General features: G+C 34.7%; 1 protein-coding gene across 1 annotated transcript in view; it reads left to right on the top strand.

Annotated features, from left to right (window-relative positions):
- The window catches only part of LOC112659662 (uncharacterized), a gene marked incomplete at its 3' end in the record, with an annotated part of 258,850 nt that overhangs the window by 190,738 nt on the left and 49,708 nt on the right, over positions 1-18,404 (top strand). The window contains exon 13 of the mRNA XM_049106032.1: positions 4,837-4,996. Coding sequence (XP_048961989.1) covers positions 4,837-4,996 — 160 coding nt within the window. The remainder of the gene's footprint in view (positions 1-4,836; positions 4,997-18,404) is intronic.

Here is an 18,404-nt window from a genome sequence, read left to right as displayed (position 1 = left end):
TTTCTTTTCTTTCTTCTTTCTTTTCTTTTCTTTCTTTTCTTTTCTTTTTAATATTTTATTTATTTATTCATGAGAGACAGAGAGAGAGAGAGAAGCAGAGACACAGGCAGAGGGAGAAGCAGGAGCCCGAAGTGGAACTTGATCTGGGGACTCCAGGATCATGCCCTAGGCCAAAGCAGGCTCCAAACCTCTGAACCACCCAGGGATCCCCTGAATTTCTTTTTCTAAAATTATTTTCCCCTTCTTCATTTTTCTTTCTTCCTTTTTTTTTTTTTTTTGTATTTATCTTTTCCTCTATTTACTATAATTTCAAACCAAAGCCATTTGGATTTCAATTAGTGTTACCCAGGATAGGGAGTATTCAATTTTTTCTTTTCTTTCTTTTTTTTTTTTAAGAAAACTCACAAAAGCTAGCTTTTCCCATACATATAAAAACTTTAGGGTCATACATCTAAAATATTCAACAAGTCTGCTAAAGAATATGTGAACAGATTTCACATACTCATTTTTTTAAACATAAAAATGAGAATGAATTTTGGCAAGCATAAGCTGCTCAGACCTTTACCTGAAGCATTCTAACATACTTATACCAGTAGGTAAGTAGTTTTATCAATAAGCACATTATGATATGTGTAAAACCATACTGCTAAACTCATTTGTAACTTTTAGAGTTTGAAAGAAGCAATCGTATTTTGATTTTTTTTTAATTCATATATATCCATATATATCTATATATGTAGATATATATATCTTTTTTTCTTTTGGAGCTAGTTTAAGTTATAGACTCCATCTTTTTCATGACCCTTAAAATACTATATTAGCTAAATGTCCACACTTGTCCTTTTTAGCTGTAACAGAAATGTCACATCCTAGGTTTCTGTAAATGACCCACATTCAGATGTGAACCAAACATAATAGCTTATGCCATTCACCAAGCAATGAATTACTTCAAATGTAGGACACAGGGCATAGGACTTTGTAAATTACTTTGTTTCATTGGCCGTCATCAGAACCTGTGGCATAATATGTGACCTATTTCTATAAACAATAATGCCTACGGCTTTACAGACAGGTGGAATACAGTTTCTTTCTTAATTACATTTTGAAGAAATAATTTAAAAATGTAGAATTTTCAGACACTTTCAATAGTTGTATTGTTAAAAGAAATCCAAATTTGTAGCCATCATCATGTAATGATATATATTATCATAAAATATTAGCTTTTCATACATAGCACAACTCAAATCTATAAAAATGCAAAAATAATGCAATGAACTTGAATATTCTTCTCCTAATTTCACTAATTATTAAAGTGTTTGGTTTTCTCTTTCTTTTCGCTCATCTAATATATTTAATATTTTCAATTTTATATAAATCAATCTGATCTTTATACACACACACAACCAAAATGGCAGGAAATACATGGAAATACATGTGCATCTGTGTGTGTATATGTGTGTGTGTATTTCTGACCCATTTGAGAATAACAAACTTTAATAACTAATTACAATCATGGAAAATTTAAGCTTAATATTTTATTGACTGACTCAATGTTGTCTGAATAGAGAAAATAGTCTGTTCTCTCTCTCTTCAATACCCAGTAATGCCCAGTTTATTTACAAAATAATTGTTTCAATTTTTTTTACAAATAAATATAAACAACATAATGTTTTATAAATAAAATGTTTAATTATGAAATGTACTGAAACTGTTTTGACATTGTATATCTTTATAGAAATTTTCTTAACATTTAATCAGACTAACTTTCTAAAGAGAGCCAGAAAAGTGAAGTTCAATAGATATGCACCAAAGTTGATCACTATGTACTGCCTAACTCTCTGAAAGGATGAAATATTTTGGGTAAATGTTGTATGGCTTGATTGATTACATAATCAAATGAATTACATAATTATCAACACTCAATTTATTTTTAAAATTTTGCATATATAACCCTAGACTATTTTTTTGTGTCCCTTTTTTTGTGTGTAAACAGTCTCTAAAAAAATAAATAAATAAACAGTCTCAGGCTGAAAAATATGCTAAAAACTAGTAACTGTTGGTAGGTTGACTTATTTACAATCCATCTTTAACCTTTTCACTGGAAAATGCCACTCAACATGGCAAAAAAAATGTAAAAGTAAAACTAAAAGGCAGTTAATCTTTGTATAGCTTTCCATATTCCAATGTGTCATTTTGTTCTCTGTTCAAACATTTGTGTACCATCCTGTAGATCCTGGCTAGGATGTTCACATAATTATTCTTTCACACAAAATGAAGGAAATATACAGAGGAGACAGACACTTTCTGGGCAAAAGGAACAGAAGCTAGCAGAAACAGGACTGTGATTCCTAATTAATTCAAAGTTAATTGCATAGTTGGTAATCCTGCACTTAAAATCTTCATATAGAAAATGTTTATGGCAGCAAATTGACAGTAATTTAACTACATTAAATCTTACTACCATTAAAAGAAAAAGATGGATGTTACATTAAACAAGCTTAAGAGAATGGCAAAGACTAGTTTTTATTTAACAAGACAACTAGCAAATCATTCAAATGGCCAACCTAGTATCTCAAATCACAGTAAGAGTAGTAGTTGATTTTCAAGATGGTACCAAGCCATATGGTCAGTCTAAGGCCATCAGTAACACTGGTTGGCAGTTTTGCTTTTATTTCCACTCTGTGATGAGCATAAAATAGGGGAAAACAAAGACACAGAGTTCTTATTTGGCAGGTAGGGTCAAAAAAATCTATTTTACTATTTTGGAAGAACCATGATAGAGGTCCTTCCTTAAGTGAAGATGTGTGTTGTATTGGTTATTTTCACTCAACAGTCAGATGGTGGAATGAAATGAACTTTGGTGTTAGTTCTGAGTTTAAATTCTGTCTCTGTGACTAATAAGCAGCAAGACTAATTTTTTTTTAATTTTAGCATATTTATATGTATAAGACAGGATTAAAGGAAGGCTAGATACACAACGGATGTGAAAGGCCACCATTATAATGGGAACTCAACAAATTTTAGTTTTAATTACCTACACTATAAAGCAAAATATAATTATCCTGATCATTGAAATTAAATACTTACAATTCCCCATTTTGTATGGAAAGGCACTCCATGTAATGCTCAACTATCTTGGTACTCCAACTTATAACTTGGGCATTTGGTAATAACTTCTCAAATGGGTAGTTTATTGATACTGTGTTACAGTAGGGTTCTTGACTATTAGTGGCCGTTAGTTAATTATTAATTTATTATTATGTATGTATGTATTTATTTATTTATTTTTAGGGGGAGAGTGAGAGTAGGGCAGGGACATGGGGAGCAACAGATGGAGACAGGGAATCTTAAGCAGGCTTCATGCTCAGTGAGGAACCTCATGTGGGTCTCAATCCCATGACCCAGAAATCATAACCTGAGCCAAAATCCAGAGTTGATCACTTAACAGATGGAGCCATTCAGGTGCCCCACAATTTTACTAGTTCCAGGTATCCATGGTGAACCAAGAGTGTACTACATCACAGGATAAATATATTTCCCTAGAGCTTCAATTTTATTCAAAGTTTTACAAAACAAAGCATATGATATGAAAGCAAATGCACTGATTGATGAGGGATAGAATACATATTTTCTCTTCTCTGAACTTAAGTGTATTTAGTGGAAGAATTTTATAAATATCAGTCTAATTAATATTTATAGTACTTACCCCAATGTTACTAATGAAGTATTAATGTTTTTCAGTAAGATTCTTCCCTAAAATTACAAAAAAAGCAGTGCATTTCTAAATTAATATTAAGTGTTGTTTTGGAAAGGGAAAAAGATCCAATGAATGGTTTATCAGGTTAGGTGCTTCACTAAAGTGGTCCATATATCATTCATGTTGGAAAACAACTGACCAAGCAAAACCTCTGTTCCAACTGAGCTGGTCCAATGGGGTTTCTACCAAGGGGCACTAAGATCAACTCACTGAGAAAGAATAAATTCAAACTTAAGTTTCCTTTAACAAATCCTTCACATTTGAATTAATCTGGTATTCATAATATAAATTAATGGCTAAATATTTCTTAATATCTACCCTCTATTACCTAGACATCAAAAATCAGAAATTGTAGGCTTAAATGGGTAGGAAATATCAGAAACAGAGACAGAACATAAAGACTTCTAACTCTGGGAAGTGAACCAGGGGTGGTGGAAGGGGAGGAGGGCGGGGGGTGGGGGTGAATGGGTGACGGGGACTGAGCGGGGCATGTGACGGGATGAGCACTGGGTGTTATTCTGATGTTGGCAAATTGAACACCAATAAAAAATAAATTTATTTAAAAAAAAGAAATAATATTGCACTGTATGTTACCTAGTTGGAATTTAAACTTAGAAAATAATCATTTTAATAAAAAAGAAAGAAAAGTAAAATATCCAGCTATTAAGTATGTTTACTTGTTAATATATCATGCAAATTATGATTAAATGTTTTTAAATCAGCATAGGAGGGGAAAGTTGAGTTAATGAATGCATTTTGCTTACTCTCACTGATTTCCTTCACTTATCATTAAATCTTTGATACAAAAAAAAAAAAAAAGAAATAATAGGCTTATGGGAGATAATTGCAAAAAAAATCCCCCCCAAACCAGATTATTCTTTGACTATGATAGTTAGTGAAGAATAGTATTAAATTATTTCTGGAATGTTAGTCAAAGAATTTCTGAAAAATAAATGGGAACAATGAACTGGAATAGAATTGATTAAATTGATAAAATAAACAAATTCTTTAAGATTTTTTGGAGGACAAAAAGTAAACAGTATTTGGGGAACAAAAGTAACAGATGGTTTTGTTTTTAGATTGCACAGTGATTCTTGGATATTAGATGCATTTCAGCGCATCCACAGTGAAGAAGCCATGTTTTTCATGCCGTATGATTTGGAGATCTCCAATCAGGAGCTCAGCTACATAGTGAAAAGGTCTGAGCAATGGAGAGGAATCCATGGTGAAAGGAAGAAGGTGAGTTGGTTTGAAATAGATTTGTTTTTTGACTGCACAAGAGAAGCTCATTCTGTTAGCCTATCAGTAAGTTGGTACATTTTCTCACATTGTTCTTTATGATTGTATTTTACTGCCACCACTATACAAATCTTGCAAATTGCTTGTATACTGATTATTTTTTATTAGTTAAAATGAGGAAACATGGCCAGGTGGTTTTTAGAGTGTAGCACCGTCATTTTCCTGTGGAAATATTTCTTGATACCTGCTGTATATATATAGCAAAATTACACAAGGGTTGTGAAGAACATAAAAGAAGTTAGTGGAGCACCTGGGTGGCTCAGTCAATTAAGCATCTGACTCTTGATTTCAGCTCAGGTCATTATCTTGGGGTCATGAGATTGAGCCCTTTGTTGGGCTCCACACTCGGCAGGAAATCTTCATGAACTTCTCTGTCTCCCTCTCTTTCTCCCTCTGCCCTCCCCTGCTGTCTCTATCACTCTCTCTCTTTCAAGTAAATAAATAAAATAATAAATAAATCTTTAAGAAAAAAATAAAAGAAGCTAGTGACCAACTTCCTGCATGTGACATGATTGCTGGCTTCAATGTCATCTTGTAATGACAGGAGGAAGAGAATATTATTTTTCTCCTTTGATGTTTTGTTAGTCAGTTCTCTTGCTTCTCTTCATTCTTTCAGTAATCTCCTTTCCAGACTTCTCCATTGGCTCCATCAGCCTCTTCTGTGTTAGAGTCTTTCAGGGTCCTATACTTGGTTTATTTCTCTTCTTACTCTACACACTTTTTTTTGTTGCCCTCCTTTCAAGCTGTATCTTCCATCCTTCTGAAGATGACCAAATGTGTATCTCAAGGCTATGCTTCTGTTCTGAGTCCTAAACTAACAAACTAGCAGCCTACTTGATATCTTCAGGTGGATGCCCCACCGATACCTAAACCCAGCACGTTCCAAACAAAATTGACTTAACACATGTTGTTAGTTAATTACCAAATGCATTTCACCTGTGTCACAAAGCCACAGGATTCACATATCCATAACCTCTGTACATGGCATTTTCATCTACTCTGATCACAAAGAACTGAAACTCAGAGTTTCTCTAGACTTTCTTTGTCTCCTAGAATTTTTTTTCCGTTTGTTCATGGAGTTAGTTATATTGACTTTACTTTTTTAATATTTATTCTCTATGCTATTTGCTATTGCACATCTATGATCTCAATTCCCAACTTCTAAAGAACAATAACACTCTGCTAACTGCTCTGTCTACCTGCAGTCTCACGCTGCAGTTACCATGTCATCACATCCATGAATTCATTCTTTAGAATATTTCTAAGATGTAGATCTGACCCCCCCTTTTCCTGTCATAAACCCTTTGCCTGGATAGTAAAAGCCAAAATACAGATATTTGCATTTTTGCCATTTGTTATGATTCTTGTTTACCTCTCTGGTGATTAGCCTGTATCCACATGCCTTCCTTCCCTCTCAGACCTCCTCTTGTCAAATGCTTCTTGCTGAAATATAATGAGGCCATATAAAAATAAGGATATTTTGCTAAACATGTTATATTGTTTTACATTACCATCCATTCCTCTCTGTTTTGAGGAGCATCCTCCCAGGTCCTCAGGGACCACCTGGCAAACTAATTCTTCTTCCAGGCTGAGTTTGAGTGTTGCTTTGATGGAGCCTGCCCAAAGAGGGCCATCTCCTTTGTGTCATGGCTGCTTGTTCTATCTGACCCTTCTAACACACAGTCTGAGGATTACTTGTGTTTCCCTCTTCCTGGGAGCCTGATGTGGGACTGGATCCCAGGCCCCCAGGATAATGCCTTGAGCCAAAGGCAGACACTCAACCACTGAGCCACCCAGGCTTCCCTCCTTCTTCCTTTTTAGATTAAGATCTTCTGGTGCAATAAATGAATGGCCTCTCCATCTTCGTGTTCTCGATCTTTAATAGTGTCTGCAGAACATAGTATATTTTTACTGTCTATTCGTTCAGTACAACAATGAATGCAAGCATGAATGACTAATTGAAAATATATTATTTGCCCATATAATGAATATATAATCTACCTCATTCCATTCTCTACCTGATAGAAACCTAAACATTAGCTTTTAAAAAAACTCCACATGGGTTTACTATTAATATATGCAATATGTCTCAAATTCTGTTAATTTGATAGGTAAATATAACATTACAGCAGGCATTTCCACAACAACTGTCCCTGACTTAAAGTAAATCACATTTCACTTTATGATATAGTCATCCTGTCTTCTTCTTCGAAAATCCTTGACAACAGCATAATTTTTAAAAGGCTTGAATTGTTTAATAAATCATCCTAAAAATTAAGCAAAGAGCACTTTCTCTGTAGGATAATGTCAAAGTGACTGAGGTAGATAGAATATATTTATTTCATTATTAAGTTTCACAATATGGAAGTTTAGGAATTTGGAAGTAATCCAAAGTTCAGTATCAAAATGATCTGAGCTGAACCATAGTACCTAACAAGAGAATACAGAGGAAAATAGAGAATTATTTTATTGTTCATGATTATTTGTTTTGTCTAGGGAAGTCAGAGAGAGTGAGAGACAGGGGAAGGTGGGGTGGAGAGGGGGTTGGGGATGAAAAGGAGAAGAAGAAAATGAATGTTTAGCTGCCAGAGGGAAAATTAAAGGAGATTATGAAATTCTTTAATTCTTAAAAAATTAATATTTATTCCCTCGTTTATCAAATGATTTAGCTGACCCATGATGGACAAAAGTAGAACTCAAGAAAAGACCTCAAATCTTGTGTGTTCATAATTCTGACAATGTATACACATTTAAATGGATCAAAGAAAAGACAATTGGATTAAATGTAATTAAAGTAAATAATTTAATAAAAAAACATTTGTGTCCTAAGTAAAATATTTTGGCTTAGATTCTTTTGGGCCATTAACAAACATTAATATATCTAGATATATTGCTGCTGTCTCTTCCCCAACATGTATAGACTCAGCATCTATCAGTGAGGAGACTCACAGAGATGTTTATGCAAATCATCTGAAAATCTGGAAAGCACCTGTTATTTCTCATTATCTGGGTTATGTTTATTAAGCATACAGAAACGTTCCTAAACTTAAATGAATAGACATACATATTTTATTTGTTATGTCTCTTCATGACCTGGTGTTTATACCATGAAGACTTCCTCTTATGATTAATTTTTTAATGTTCTTCTTAACCTATTTTACCTTTGCTTGTTTAGTTTATTTCAATAGGGAAGCAAGGTAGTCCTGTTGAATAATTGAAGTACTAATTTCAAGATACAATGCCAGTTTAATTTAGAACACTCATCTGTAGTCTAAGTTGCTAAATTAAGAATGGAACAGACACTTTAATATGAAAGTATTTCAAGTAAGTATTCTAGAATTTTTGCATTTTAAAAATTTGATCTAGATCTTTGCCATAGTACCAGCTATTAAGCACATGCTTCTCGTTTTTATGCTCTGGATTAAAAATTGCCACATAAATGGACACTTTATAATATGCTTAATTTCCTTTTATTAAATTGATAAATGCAAAAGCACAGAACACATTTACAGTATGATGAGAATTTAGGATTATTGCATTTTGTAATTTTTATATTGTTCATACATATAATTTGTCATTTGTACAAAGACAGCCAGATGATAATTTCAAAGTATTTTAACCATTTTTTTTTTTTTGAAAAGGAAAAGGTCACTTTCAGTAGTCAGAAAAGACATCATTCTATTAAACTAATTTGCCTACATGCAAATTTTGTCATTTTTACCTCATTAACTATTTATCATGAGTAAAAATATATATATTCATGAAGGGGCAGCTCACAGCCTGATGGAACTGGAACTAATATTTTGCAACTCTAATGATTTTTTGCATCCCTAATTAGATAGCATAAGGTTGATATGATTAGGTCAGGATGTAGTGTTTTTCATTAAAATACATTTTAGAAGCTGTATTCATAATCTGCCCTTGCAATTAAATAATGAGCCTATGAATTTAATATTATCGACCCAATTATTATCCCATGCAAACGTATACCTTTAATAAATTTGTGCCGTAGGACCTTCATTAGCAACAGAAGAAATGATATTTCTAGGTACATAGATTGAATGGCTATGGTTAAACTTATATAATGGTTTTAAACATATCAGGAAGCAAAGCTTCAATACTTAGGAATTTAATTCCGAAATGTGCCTTACTATTTGTTGAAGACTAATTTGCATTGTAATTATTTTCTTAAAGAAACTACCACTTGAAAAGGGGCTATTGAAGCTCATAAAAATAGCAGGATGTTAGGGAGAGAGAAAGGGTTGGAGAAAGTTGTGCCTTGTGGGACAGTGGACAGTACAGTTAGAGATCCATTCAAGCAGCATAATTGAAAAGCATACATACTAAAACGTCTATTTCTTGAGTGTCTGTATTATCTGGGAACTAACAGATGCAATTAATGAAGGTTAGCATTTTGTTGTTGTTGTATGTTAGAATAGTTTTTATTAAGAGATGGCTATACGATGGAATTATGTTGGGGACTCTGAGAAGGAGCTACTTATCTCTTATTATGAATGTGTAGGGGGAAACACAGGGCTACATATACACATACCCATTTCCCCTTCTTTGTCTAGTCTTCACTATTTATCTACTACTCTTGTGCACTGGGATAACGATTTAAAGTTCTTTAGTTGATGAAATTCTGTTCTGAAGGTTATATACAATCTATAATTTTTAATAAAACAAGATGATTAATGAAAGATGAATTTGCATTTGGTAATGAGTTTTATAGGGAGCTAACTCCTAAGCATTGTTATTGACACAGCAAACTGCAGGCAGTGTGTCATGGCATGACTTTGTTTTCCTAACTACTCATTTTTACTGGGGGAGTACAGTAAGGGAGGAGAAGAAGCTTCAATGAGGATCTTGAGGGGCAAGGTGGTAGCAAATAGATAAATGGATGTACGTTGATGAGGATTTAGGATGGAGACACTTGATAGAACTTTCCGTGTAGAAGGAGACAGTGAGTAGAGGTGTTGTGATAGGAAATGCCAAGGCAAGTTTGAAAACTGAGAGCAATTTGTTAGGGCTGAACAAAGGACAGAGAGTGGAAGGAAGTGAGAGAGCAGTCTGGAGAAGGAGATTAGAAATTGGAAATGTGCACAGTAGTGGAGCTATATATTTTTCATAGGCAGTGGGAAGCCATTGAAAGCTTTAGTAGAAAGAGATAACTCATTCCATCAGAATTTGCGTTGCCTCTGCATTGAATTCTATAAACTGCTTATTTTAAAGTTCTAATGTTTTTAATACACTCTAATACATAGTTCAGTTATCCATCAATCATTCAATTCAATTCAATCATATGATCACTTATAGATTCTGTTCTACATGTCATTTAGTATTCATTATCCTGATCTTCAGTGGAGGGATAGGTTTTGCAAGCTTGATGGGGGCTTGAAGTAGGTGAAGATAAATAATAAGCTAAATTGGACCTAGCCAAATTTGAAATTAAGAATGGAAGGTAGTAGCAAGTGGAAATGGAAACCAGGAGTCAGACTGAATTCAAAATGGCAGATGTCAGGGATCCCTGGGTGGCGCAGTGGTTTGGCGCCTGCCTTTGGCCCAGGGCGCGATCCTGGAGACCCGGGATCGAATCCCACATCGGGCTCCCGGTGCATGGAGCCTGCTTCTCCCTCTGCCTGTGTCTCTGCCTCTCTCTCTCTCTCTGTGTGACTATCATAAATAAATAAATAAATATACAAAAAATATTTAAAAAAAAAAAAAAAAAAAAAAAAAAAAAAACAAAATGGCAGATGTCAGAGTGGTGACTCCACCACCAAGAATCTTCACATCTTGTCCGTTCAAAGGGTGGACAGGCTGCTTTGATTATAGGAGGTGGGAAGCAGGAGCCTAATTCAATAAGAGCGAGGCACATTTTAACTCCTCACATCAAGAGAACAAAAGTTGAGCATTCAAACTTGCCTGTAATACTTCTCGTACCCCAAACGTGATTCAAGTGAATTTCATACTTGCAAGATCTGCCTATAGAGGGTTCACTTCCAAAATGATGGAAAAGCTTTTTACACTGAGTGGAGGGCACAAGAATAAGTGCTCACAATAATAAATGAGCATCTTGGATGTCAAAAGAGTATCCTTAGTGAAAGAGACATTAAAATATAGGAATGCAAATTCCTTTGCATGGGAAGATAGTATGGGGTGCTAAAAACATACTTTGTTGCATTGAAAAAGAGCACTATTTTTATTTTATATTATTTTATTTTATTTTAGTAAAGGACATGTCTTAGGGCCTGGGTGAATACATCCTGAAAGTATGCCTAAATTATCTTAAATATAGGTGTTCCTGTTCAGTAATCAAATATATATTCTGAACTCTACATCCAGTATTATTTTCCTCTTGCATTGAATAAATTCCAAGATCTCAAGAAGCATGAAGACACTTATCTTTTAAAGGTTTTTATGTAAATGTGGACTGTATTTAGAACTACTGTTTATAGAAATTTCAACTTTTGCACGATAAAAAGACTGATATTATTTCAACTAATTTGAAAACACAAATCCTAACCCCAACTTAAAAAAATACATATAAAAGAGAATGATTTAAAAAGTTATATGACCATTGGCATTTTTCTTTTGTTTTGTCTTTCAAATCATGATAAGCATGGAATGGGGAAAACTGTTCTATGTTGGCATGGTGGTTTTGGTTAATTGATACATATTTTTCTCTTGATCTTTTTTTATCTCTGAACTTCTGGGATGTCTTTGTATAACTTACTCAATATATTGTTAAATGTTTGAAAGCTCATTTGGCCTTGGAGAGACTGATCTTTTCTATAAAATGAAAATGATAGGTAACGACTAAGGAAAGGAATAACTAGGAGCTTTCTGAAGATACCATAAATGTTTGGGTTTTAAAGATTGACAAAGACTTACATTTTGCTAAGTAGTTCCCCCCTTTATCCTAAAATCATTTCTATTTGAAGTGAAGTGTAATCCATATGTTTTTGATTCATTAACACTTAATTTGTCAGCATCTCTTTACAGGAGTGCTATATAGCAGCCTTTTCATCTTTTTTATAAGCTTATTTTCCTCAGACACAGGAAATCAAGTTTTTGTAAGAGTAAACAAACTTAAACTCAAAGAGACATAAGAGAGTTTTGTTTGTAACAAAGCACCTATTAGCTTTGAACTACTTCTGTACTTGGTATGCAAATTTCTTCCTTAACAGTCCCTAAGAATCAGATATATTTGTAATTAACTGAGGCACAATACACAGCTTTCTGTTTTATTATTTATTGAATTTTCCTACTATCTGACTCTAATTTCTCTTCATGATAAAACAGCCGACTACTAACATATTAATGAACAAGTCATTAATGATAGTTACTTAATTGCCATCTTATTATTTATTCTTATTAATAATGCAGAAGCTACTTATCTTTTAATAATTATGTGGTGGGAAATGGAATTTCATGTAAAGCATTAAACAATGTTCTTTTTTTTTTTCCTTCCCTTTGTAAGTATAAATGTTCTTTACGGGGAAGAATGAAAGTCAAACTCCTTTCCATAGCTGACTGTTATTTGAGAAAAGCTGGTTCCCCAATATCACTTGCATTTGTATAGGCTTCAATGAGATGAAAATACAACTCTATTGAAATACTAGCTCTCCTATTACCCTTTGTCCCTTTTAGCTTATCTAATTTCTGTAGGGTGTTCTTTGGGCTTTTAACAGTCACAAAGCTTGAATAAATTAGAATTGCAAAAATGTCACCTAGTATTATTACCTGCTCAGAGAAACCATTTGCTTGACTCTTAACACTCACGTTTTTGGTAGATAGGTCAAGGAGAAGTTTTTAAAAAGGAACTTAGAATTTAAGTAATATTTTCTTAGGAACAAAGGAAGAAAATGAATAGCTCTTAGGGTGGGTCAGTCACTATGTCAAGCAGTTAATGCATTGGTTCATTTAATTCTCAAAGCAAATATATGTGGTGGGTACTATTTCCATTTTACAGATGAGGAAACGGGCTCAGAGAAATGAGATAACTTCACTCATCCATCTATTCATTTATTCGCTATTTTGTTATGGATCATCTAATATGAAGAAGGTACTTTTTTTTAGATGCACATGAAAATAAAATGAAACAGTATCTCTTCCCTGATAGTACAGTGAGGAAGTTAAATAGTTGGAGCTAGAATGCCAATACAGTAATGGTGGGGTAACAGCTATGTGCTGGGGCCGTACGGTGGCAGCTTGAATGAAGATAATATTGTTAAAATACAGAACTCCACCCAGTACATTGCAAGATCTAATTGGCTTTATTAAGTGATTCGGGCAGGGGGCAGCATCCCATCTAGCAAGTAGAGGGAGCTCAAGGAGTTGTACAAAATGGAAGGTTTTTATGGGAAGGAGATGAGGCAACAAGTTAGCAAGAGAAAATAAAGGATTATTTCAGGCAAGGTCTCCCTTCCTTAGAGAGAAAAGGCTGAGGGTTTTATCATGCAGATTGCCTCCTTTTCCTTTAGGGCAGGGTAAGAGATGGAGAGAGCCCCTGTGACACATTACCTCATTGGTACTCCCGAAAATTTTTGACCAAAAATTCTTGACCAGCTGGTAAAGACTACATTTCTGGGGGAGTTTGCAACTGCAGTTAAGTTAATTAATAAGTCTCAGTTTGGTGACTTGGACCAATGGACTTCATCTGGGGCCCGTGGCTTTCTTTTAAACAGTCTTAACTCGTTTGAAAGGACCATTGAAAATCTCACAAAGGAGATTATTGATATAGGTATTTAAGATGAAGAAGAGCAGTTCGAGGACAAATTGGGCACCAAAAGAATAGGCAGAGGATAAAATATCATGGAGGCAAACCACAAGAAACTCTTAACTATGGGGAACAAACTGAGGGTTGCTGGAGGGGTGGTGGGTGGGGGCCATGGGGTAATTGGGTGATGGTGAGTAGGGGGATGGGGTAACTGGATGATGAGCATTAAGGAGGGCACGTGATGTAATGAACACTGGGTATTATATCAACTGATGAATCACGAAATTCTACCCCTGAAACTAATAATACACTATATGTTAACTAAATTGAATTTAAATAATTAAAAAAATATTATGGCATTTTGGAGAACAGGAAAGAATTTAGTATGGCTGGAACATGACTAATGAAAGCAATAGGCAAGAAATGATACATATTAATATCTCACTTTTCTGTGTGCATTGCAAACCACAGTTGCCCGTAATTCAATATTAGTCGATACAAAAACAACCCATGGAAGACTGTAAAGTGAAGTCGAAAGTTACAAAGACATACATAAAATATTTACATAGGTGATATCTTCCTTTGGTGTAGGAGTATGGGACATGTACCTTGCCTTCTTTGTGCTTTTCTGAATTTCCTACTAATTTTCATGATGAACACATTATTTTTATAATTTGGAGGAAAGATCTATAAAAGTGTTCTTTGAAAGGAAAAAGTACCAAGCACAATATAAAATCCTTTGCAAGGACGCTGCCACATACTACTCGGGAGCAATTCATGCTATGCTCATGACTAAGAGTTTGAGCCATGACAATCTGTCTTCTCCGAATGGCCTCATGATCTGTCTTCAGACAGGGAAGAATGAAAATCACAGAGAGCATTAATGTCATAAGGATGCCCTGGCCAACATTGCCCGGTGTTTCTCCTTCCCCATTTGGATTATCACTCAGATTTGATGAAACATGCACCTTTCTTAACTTGGCAGCAAAGCGCAGTCACATTTTGTGTCTCCTGATGAGATTTGGTTGGTTGTTTCTCTTTGTTCGCATGTCCTCCTTTCCAATTAGAAATGCGGTTTGGTTTCCATTGTCACCAGCAACAGCAGCAGTTGTGGTTTATGCCTCGATGAGGTCCTAAAACACAGCTAAGCTGCTGTATATTTGGCAGGAACAGAGTCACCATGCAGCGCTCCAAGTGACACACACCGCCATCTACATTTAGCTCCTGGTTTTCAGGCTGGTCCCTTGGCTTCTTCTCAGGCAAGCTGTTGGAAAAGCTCTCATTGTCACTCCACAGGCTGTCACCAGGTCAGGCAATGACTCATTTGTCCTCGTGCTTTCGATACTTGCTTACTTTTTATTTCTTGATAGAAAAAATTTGTTTATGGATCTCTTGGTACACTTTTCTCAAATAAATGTTGCCCTGGCCAAAGGTTTGATCTTCTAGATGGTTTTAAAACTCTTGTTTTTTCACATTTGACTGATATTCATTTCCTGGGTCTTTTCTAATTGTCTTAGTCAGATATAAAACTTAAAAATTGTGAGTAATAAGCCTAATTTTGTCACTAGGATGGAATGAGGTAGGGCAATAAGTTTATTTTTTTTAACAAAGAGCACAGTTTTTTAAATAAACTTTCAATTTCTTTTAAAATAAATGCGATGTTGTTAGATATTGCAAAATCTAAAGGAGAGGTCAAGAGATTCTTAAGTAGAGGGAATTTATTACCCTTGATCAAGATTTCAAACTCTAGGCCCTCTCCACGGAACAATAGTCATAGTCTAATGAAAGGTAGAGATACTTATTAGTATATATATGCATTGGTTCAAATCATACCATTGTTTTATATCGTGTATTACCAAAGGAATTTTTATTTTTATTTATTTTTATTTTTTTTTCCAAAAGAATTTTTAATTTGGAAAACTAATTGTCCCTATTACCAATTTCTTTTAATGTCTATATCATACTTTTAAAATCTATAGTTTCCATTTCTTAATTTCCACTTTTTACCTATATATCCCAGAAATAAACTAAAATTCCTTTTAAAGGAATCTGTGAGCATCCCTTAAAGTATAGTTACAAACGTCAGAGCAATCAGTGGACCCTACTGAGACAAACATTGAGTTAACTAATAAAGGTCTTATTATTTTAAAATATATTTGCCTTTAAAATGAGTCAAATACTTTAATAACTTCATTAAGATATAATTTGTAACTTAAGGGCACCTGGGTGGCTCAATGGGTTAAGCATCAGCCTTTAGCTCAAGGTCATAATCCCCGGGTCCTGGGTTCAAACCCCACATTATTGGGCTCTCTGTTCAGCTGTTCAGGGGCGTCTGCTTCTCCCTCTCTCTCTGCCCCTCACCACCATTTGGGCTTTCTCTCACTCTCTCAAGTAAATAAATAAAATCATTAAAAAGCAACAACAATGATAATTTATAATTATAATGTTAACCCATTTAAAGTCCCTAATTCAGTGGTCTTTATTATGTCTACAGAGTTCTGCAACCATGACTCTAATTTAATTATAGAACATTTCCATCACTTCAAATATTATCATGGAAATAGAAATTTAATAAAAAAGGAAAATTAATCTAAAAATAAAACAAAGAATTTGCAATTGTGGAGAACACATCGTTCCCAGTTTAAGGAACAATGCTTCAGGTTCTTCAGAGGTAGCACAACAGACCTGGGTTGAATCTAAAAAGTTCAAGTCTGAAGATTCCAAGAGGTCTTTTTAAAATTTTTCCCCAAGATTTTTAAAAGGGATTTTAGAACAATACAGCCCAGAGAATTTTGACCCAATGCTCAATAATAAATGCCAAGAAAAAAAGTTATTAATAGTGTGAGGGTTTTTTTTCTCTTGAGCCTCATGATAGCTCTTATGATGTTCTGTTTGTTGCATACCATACAATTATGTAAGAGAAAATGGTACCAAAGATCATCAGGATCAAAAGAGAATTGGTTCTGTCATGATAATAGTGTTTTTCTGAGGCTCTCATTTTATTTGCCAGAGCTTCAGGGTCGTTGAAAATATCTATTATAGTTTTTACTTAAAACATCAAGCTTTCATCTTGGTATTTTTTTCTCTTCCCAAAAGAATGTAGAATAGTATCAATCCCAGTAACAGACGTATTAATGATGTGTAAGCAGTGGTGGAGATTGACCCAGTTAACAGTATACTATCATCCCCTGTATTATCATACCTGGAGAAGTGAGTTGTTATTTTTTGCAGTCTTCAACAGACAGGCAGGCTGCTTCTCCTGAGTCCAGGAAGAGTCACACAGGAACTATATACACGTTACTGAAATTTACCACAGTTCAGGAAGAGTTTCATTGTCACAAATGAATGTATTGATGGCCCTCAAGGTGATTTTACAACAGTGCTCAGCAAAAGCTACATCCCTATTTGCCTTCCATTTTTCTCAACTTCTCCAAGATCATTCGTGTCCATTAGTCAAACTGCTAAAAATTCATTGAAGGAAGGCCTGTCATCAAGGGGATGACATAAATAGAAGAGGACACTCAGGGTTTTTGTCCTATTTACAGGACCAAAGATTTCTGAGACTTCCTGGCAGGATGTGCTACATATGCTATTTTCTAACTTGAAATTTGATTCACTTTATCATTTAATAGATTTGCCTACTATTCACCAAGAATAATTAATATCAAATCTAAGCTCTACAAATAAAACATGACATTCAGTTGTCCCAGAGAATGGCATATCATATACACCATTTCCTGAATTTAGTTTCTTTTGTTTTGGGGTAGGAATCCCACATTCAGGAAAATTTTTGTTGTCACTTGTTTGCTTCTTTGTTTCTGATGCATTGGATTCACTGAGAAGGCAAATCACCTCTCTGTATGAAACAATACTAAAGAAAAGTTTAGTTTTTTAAAAAAATATTTTATTTATTTATTTATGAGAGACACAGAGAGAGAGGGGGGCAGAGAGACATAGGCAGAGAGAGAACAGGCTCCTCACAGGGAGCCTGACATGGGACTCGATCCCTGGACTGGTATCATGCCCTGAGCCAAAGGCAGATGCTCAACTGCTGAGCGACCCAGGGATCCCAAAAGTTTAGTTTTTAATACTAATTGGTAGTTTTATGACTGAACCAAGTCATCTAGTAGGTTAGGTAGAAGTATCCTTCCTTCTTTCCTCTCTCCCTCATTTTTTTCTTTTTTCTTTCTTTCTTTCTTTCTTTCTTTCTTTCTTTCTTTCTTTCTTTCTTTCTTTCTTTCTTTCTTTCTTTCCTTCCTTCCTTCCTTCCTTCCTTCCTTCCTTCCTTCCTTCCTTCCATCACTTTTTTAAAGATTTATTTATTTGAGAGAGAGAGAGAGAGAGAGAGAGGAAGAATATACACATAAGCATGAGCGGGGGGAGGATCAGAGGGAGAGAGAATCTCAAGTAGACTCACCACTGAGTGCAGAACCCAACACAGGGCTTAATCTCATGACCCCGAGATCACGACGTGAGCTGAAATCAAGAGTCAAGATTCAGTTGCTTAATCAATGGAGCCACCTAGGTGCCCTCTTTTCTTCATTCTTAGATAAATTCTGTGCATAACAATTTTATTGTTGTTGGGCTCAACTCAAAGATATAATATATAGTCCTCATGCTCAAGGGCTG

The sequence above is a fragment of the Canis lupus genome, chromosome 35 (genome assembly GCF_003254725.2).
Source record: "Canis lupus dingo isolate Sandy chromosome 35, ASM325472v2, whole genome shotgun sequence".
NCBI classification, from domain to species: Eukaryota; Metazoa; Chordata; class Mammalia; order Carnivora; family Canidae; genus Canis; species Canis lupus.
Note: the sequence above shows the minus strand (reverse complement) of the source record. Positions and strands in the feature narration are given on the sequence as shown.